We start from the raw sequence: 6,217 nt of genomic DNA on the forward strand, positions 1-6,217 counted from the left end.
CTTGCAGGTGTGGTGAGCTTAAGGCCTTGTACACATAGTCGGCAAGAAAACTAGAATAATCAAGGTACAGGGAGATGGGAGACTTTCCGTCCACAAACTTGGGGAGGGGAGATCTCCCTGTTCCTTTGAAATTTGGGGGAAGGGGCATGTGTGAAGGCCCCCAAGACAAGAAATAATCTCTTGTGTTTCTATTGATTGACATTCAAATTGTAAGAAAGAAGGGAATATTTTATTTCTTTAATTAGAGACCCAAAATGGGCCACTAGAATAAAGGGGCGGGTGATAATGTGATGGGTGGCAAGCGTGGGACCTTCTAGAAGGCCCGCGAGAAACTAAGATGAGAAGCGTGAATACGTGGAGCAATGAAGGCGAGCCAAGAGAGATCGCCGCAGGAAGCGTCGCACGTGAGCGGCTATGGTGGACGCACGCTTGCGCTCTTAGGCGCTGGTTCTGTGGCTGTGCGCCCGTGTGTTGGCACGGTGCCTCTCTGCTATCGCTCCCTTAATTTCGTGTAGTCTTATTCCTAGCTTCCAAAGTTTGCTCAGTGCCCACTGCTCACCATCGCCACCATAGCTTTCTTCGCTTTCTCGTAGCTTTGAAGAAAATCCCCGGTTTTGGGCACCTCCATTTGCGCTCATTCGAAATGGGCTTCAATCCGCTTCTCCCATCCTCCTCTCTCTCCATCGCCTCTTCTAGTCGAAGCTTCCTCCGCCACAGCCATCTCTTCCTGAACAGCGAAAAGACACTGCAACTCACCCCTCTATCTAACCCAATTAGCCTGTCAAAGAAAACTCTAGGTGTCAGGATGGTGCTTGGAGAGAGCCCCGCCACCTGCATTTCCGAATCAGCAGAGAATGCCAGTGTTTATTCTGAGCTACCCCCTCTACCGTCGCCTGTCATTTTGGCAGAATCAGTTGTTTCTGCTGTTGATTCAGAAGCCCAGAGGAGGAGGTTGGAGAAGGAGATCAAAAGGAAAGCAGAGCGCACAGCGTATCTCTTTGCTGCCGTCGTCTCGACAGTGGGCGTCACTTTTCTCACTGCTGGGGCTGTGTACTATCGCTTTGCTTGGCAAACCCAGGTACCCATCACACTACACCCCAATGTGGTCTCCCTAACCATGGTTTTCAACGAAAATATCAGACTTCTCTATACCTCACGCAGCAGCCACCCACATCCCTATACCATGTGCATGTTCTTACCCTGGGAATCACCACCACCAGGCTATGTGCCTGTCAACATGGATACAGAGATGTGCCAATCTAAAATCAGGCTCTTTTCTGAGCCTTAATTGTGTCATGTATTGCAACTGATTGCTCTTAGATGTTGTTGGTTGCAGGGCTCCGAAGTTCCTCTTTCAGAAATGTTTGGAACATTCTTACTAGCTGTTGGTGCATCGGTATGCATTATTCTTTTACCACAATACAACTCCTTTAGTGTGATTATGGGATGGTTTACTAGAACAGATGAGGAGTCTATTGAATGATGGTGGCATGGATGTGGGGTTTCACAGGTTGGAATGGAGTTTTGGGCCCGTTGGGCGCACCGAGCTCTGTGGCATGACTCGCTATGGAGTATGCATGAGGTGAGCTGCCACATGGAACACTCATCTCAGTAATGTGTGTGACATTGCTTGCTTGGTGAGGATGATACTACTCTTAGGGATGGTCTCACATATAAGTTCTTTTACTTGTTTTTGTGCAGTCCCATCATCGTCCTAGGGACGGACCTTTTGAGATGAATGACATATTTGCCATCATCAATGCTGTCCCTGCCATTGCCCTAATGGCTTTCGGCTTCTTTCACAATGGACTGGTTCCTGGACTGTGTTTTGGAGCTGTGAGGCACCAAACCCTAACTTAGTGTCCTCTTCTATACAGATTTGTTAACATAAGCATGCAGAGTTAAATGGAGAATTGGCTTTCCAAGTTAGTTTTTGAAGGTTTACATGCTTTGACTTGATAGGGCTTGGGCATCACAGTCTTTGGAATTGCATACATGTTTGTGCACGACGGTCTGGTCCATCGAAGGTTTCCTGTTGGACCAATCGCTGACGTTCCTTACCTTCAGAAAGTTGCTGCTGCACATCAGGTACTTAGCTTACAATTAGTACTAATACATGTTAAGGTAAACTCTGTTCTGCCATTTTTACAAGATCATAAGTGGAGCTCAAAGATATATAAATGTCAATGCAACCTTGGGTCTACTTTGATATTCATGAACAGAGGTCCTCCCCTTCCCCCACATGAGCTCTCGAGCGCATACTATGACAACAATTGTTGTTAATTTGGTTATATCAGTTATCAATTTCAATCTAATTACTGAATATGAAGGGTTTTCAAGCCCCTCTCCTACAGTCCATGAAATAATTCACGCTACATTGACTTGATGATGCCTTTTACCTCAGACATTTAGAATCTGTTGCCATATGGGGTTGTACAACATAGTCATGGGACATGGATGCTATAAGCTCACCTCCTACCCCTATGAATTGTGCATATAACCATGTTTTTCACCTCAGAACTTTAGAATTGAATACTAAAAGGGATTGCCAGTAGCATTGTATTGTAACCTCAAAACCATGATTGTCATTTGGGTGAGTAATTTTAAGTAAGGACAACTGCAACAGTAGGGGACAATGCAGTTTAATTTAAAGCTTATTATTTGACTAATGGCAGTGTCCTTTGATGTGTTTTTCTGCAGCTTCATCACGCAGACAAGTTCAAAGGTGTACCTTATGGACTTTTCCTTGGACCCAAGGTAATTTTTCACATCTTAGCTGTATCACTGAACACTATTGTAAATGTAATGCGACGACGCCGCTACTTTTACACTGCATGGTAGAATCATACTGTCTTTTGTGCTCAATGTCAGGAGCTGGAAGCTCAAGTTGGAGGAGCAGAAGAGTTGGAAAAGATGATGCAAATGAGGAAGAAAAAACTCACTCCAGATCATTGACTGATCCCACTCCTCCTATGTTCAGGCTACTCTAATCCCTAGGGTATTATAAGAGATTATGGGAAGAAATGAGACCTCCTATAAGAGATTATGGGAAGAATTGAGACCTCAGATTATGGGAGGGATTGAGACCTCAGATCAGCAAGTAGATATGGAGCCCTGCAGCTTTTCTTCTGCTTGAGCAGACTCGTGCAGGCAGTTGTTTAGGTTGCACAACATGGCAGCGATCTTCTCTCAAAGATTAGAATGCGAGAGTGCCATCGAACTAAGGTGGATTTCGAGCAGAGTGTGTGTGTGGGTGCATCCTGTGTAGAATCCTCCATTATCTTTGTAGTCTCCATAGCCACTTGATGTCTTCTGAGGTAAAAGGAATTGAGATACTGATGTTGTAGAGCAATTGTGTAGGATATGGACACAGTTGAGTGTACACTACGCTTCGTTTTTGAAGGAGAGAAAAAGGTTGCATTTGCGCACCGTATCAAGAGAGTTGTAACCATCCATCAAGGTTGCTAATTACTGTCGTAGCATATCATTACATGGACATGCCATGCGGGCCTGAATCTAAGCTTTCAAATCAAATTCAAGATAATTTATTTCTTTATTATGGAAAATTGTGTATATGTGCACGCGCGAGCGTGCGTGCGTGCGTGCATGCATGCGTGCGTGTGTCGATTTCTTTTGGCATATATTCGTTTTCTTTCTCTTTACTTATTACTATTACTCAACCCACTCCACTCGTTGCTGCGGTATGTAAAAGACATTAAAAAGCCAAACGCAGGAATACAAAGGGTCAATCAAAATACAACGCGTCAATGGAAGGAATTTTTTCCTCTTATTTTTTAGGAATCCATGATTTCTTCTTTGAATACAAAGGGTCAATCGGAATACAAAAGGTCAATGAATACAAATGGTCAATCAAATACAAAGGGTCATTGGAAGAGATTTTTTCCTCTTATATTTTAGAAATCGAGATTTTTTTTTCTCTTGTCCTTGTGCCTTAGTTGTCCATGGTTAATAGATAGATATATAACCCTCAAAATTCACAAATGAGTGGCATTATAAACATGAGTGAATGTATGTTCACATTGTTGGCATAGTTTTCCTTGGTGTGAAAACTATGAGTACATTCGTGCTTGAAACAAGTGGCATTCTGGTGTATTTTTATCGACAAAAATTAAGAGAAACTGGATGAGAATTGAAGTAGTGTTTTTTTTAAATGATTTTTTTTGGTATTTTAAATATAAAACGGTATATTGTAAAGATTTTGGAAACAAAAACCAAACAAATTTAAGAATTGTCCTTATTTTGATTGGTTGAGGAAATATGTTTTTTTTCGAGCATTGGAGTGAATGTCTGCATGCCTTCAAGGATGGAACGGAAGTGTGGGTGGATATAGTGGCAAGAAAAAGAGAAACTTATGGATGCCAACCAGTGTGTGTATAGAAAACTTGTTAATGATATAACTCAAATTTTTGGATGCCAACCAATATTTATAGAAAAACTTGCAAACCATATAACTCTATGTAATGAATATACTTGCAAAATTTTTCGTTTTTACTGATGAATTCTATCGTTTTTTGTTTTGAAATACTTGAAAATTTTTAGTCTTGTAAGCTATAAACTTTGCGAATTCTCAAGAAAAACCTTCAAAATTCTAAGGCTCTAAGATTTGTGCTTTGTTGAGGAAAATGTTTTCTGTGAACATTATTATGCCAACACATGCTATGGATGGTAGGGAAGTGCATGTGGATTGTAGCAGAAAAGGTAGAAACACAAATTAAGGTTACCATTTGAGATGTATTAGAAAGTCGCTTCTCAAATGGTGTATTAGAAAGCTAGTATTGCTGGGAGGCTGATAATGCTTAAGCACATTCTAGCAGCCCTACCAGTGTTGTAGCCACCTTGGTCAAAATTTCCAAAAAGGACTAGGACAAGCTATGCAAGTACTTTAGGGATTATTTGTGGAACTTTGCTGATAAGAAGACATGGTGCTTCACATCATGGAGGCCGGCATGCATAAGGAAGTAGGATGGTGGATGGGGAATACCTGATCTCATGATTCAAGCTAAAGGATTACTTGGCAAGTGGTGGGCAAGCTGAATATTGATCAGCCATGGGCTATTCTAGTAAGGCACATGATAGCAAATGATGAGGTCTATAAGGACAAGTGGAATGACACTCATTCATTGGATGGACAAACTAATGAGTAAAGGGAATGACACTCATTGGATGGACAAACTAATGAGTAAAGGGAAGATGAGGATACAAGGGTCGTCCTATGTCTAGAGTTTGGTGGATAGTTGGAAGGAGGTTTTAAGCTGCAGCAAATGGGAGGGGGGGCCCAAATTTGACTCTAGTCTAAGCCATTCAATTAAGAGCAGTCAAGAGGCTTAAGCTAACTGGGAGATCAGAAGAGTATATACAGAAGCTGAAGCTAAGGTGGGAGAGATTAGGGGTCAGGTTGACCATCCCTTATTACAGGAAAAGAACTAGGAAGACCTGGCATTCCACAGGGTCAGCTAGGTGGGATCTGCTATTGTGGAGGGTTCTGCACATGAAGCTTCCAGTCAGAGAAATATCTAGCAAATGGAAGGATGGTGTGCCTTGGTGCCCAAAGTGTAAGGAAAAGAAAGAAACACTTTTCCATGCACTTTGGGAATGTAGAGATGTCTACCCTGTGTGGAAAAAGGTGGAGAAGTTTTTGCTGCAGAAATGTGGTTTTGTAGACAAGATCAGTTGGAAGTAGGCCCTCATAGGAATCAAGGGAAGAATGAACCTTGCATTCTACAAGGTTTGGCATGCCATGAGGGGGCCAGTGTATTGAGTGAAGTACGGGAAGCTAGAAACAAGATGGTACACAGAGGGACCCCCTTGAATAGTGTTGACCCAAGATTCAAGTAGCTAAGTTGGTACATAGCAAGCTAGAAACTGTCCAGATGTAACCTAAGGGTGATGTATCAAAATTTTTTTGGTACTAATATAAATCTCTTTTTCTTTTTTCTTAAAAAAAAAGAGAGGCATCATTGTTGTATGGCTATGTGCATTGTTGTTCTTTCATACCAGATGTATTGTGATTTGTGTGATGTTTAGGTGATGTTGGCAATCCCAAATGCGTCATTGTCGTTCTTTCAAAGCAAATGTATTGTGATTTGAATGATGTTTAGGTGACATTGGCAAATCCCACATGAAAAGGTTATCCTCTGACTTGTTCTTTTTTGTGCATGGATGCACAAGAGTGGCAGCTACTAATTAGCACATAGGA

The 6,217-nt window shown here is 41.9% G+C and overlaps 1 protein-coding gene across 1 annotated transcript; it reads left to right on the forward strand.

Moving 5' to 3' along the window:
• The first annotated feature begins 383 nt into the window (after window positions 1–383).
• Window positions 384–3,507, forward strand: LOC147617501 (beta-carotene 3-hydroxylase 1, chloroplastic-like). The gene is made up of 7 exons (XM_086775416.1): window positions 384–1,078; window positions 1,337–1,396; window positions 1,511–1,582; window positions 1,702–1,836; window positions 1,963–2,088; window positions 2,701–2,757; window positions 2,872–3,507. The coding sequence occupies exons 1-7, from the start codon at window positions 644–646 to the stop codon at window positions 2,953–2,955; spliced, it is 969 nt and encodes a 322-aa protein (XP_086631542.1). The 5' UTR covers window positions 384–643; the 3' UTR covers window positions 2,956–3,507.
• Window positions 3,508–6,217: the final 2,710 nt, after the last annotated feature.

Source organism: Cibotium barometz, chromosome 36 (genome assembly GCF_041138505.1).
Source record: "Cibotium barometz isolate CiBa-2024 chromosome 36, ASM4113850v1, whole genome shotgun sequence".
In the NCBI taxonomy this organism is placed as follows: Eukaryota; Viridiplantae; Streptophyta; class Polypodiopsida; order Cyatheales; family Cibotiaceae; genus Cibotium; species Cibotium barometz.

Coding starts and splice junctions, on each gene's coding strand:
- LOC147617501 (XM_086775416.1), top strand. CDS start 644: ATGGGCTTCAATCCGCTTCTCCCATCCTCCTCTCTCTCCATCGCCTCT. Junction 1,397..1,510: donor TACTAGCTGTTGGTGCATCG/GTATGCATTATT, acceptor GGGGTTTCACAG/GTTGGAATGGAGTTTTGGGC. Junction 2,758..2,871: donor GACTTTTCCTTGGACCCAAG/GTAATTTTTCAC, acceptor GCTCAATGTCAG/GAGCTGGAAGCTCAAGTTGG.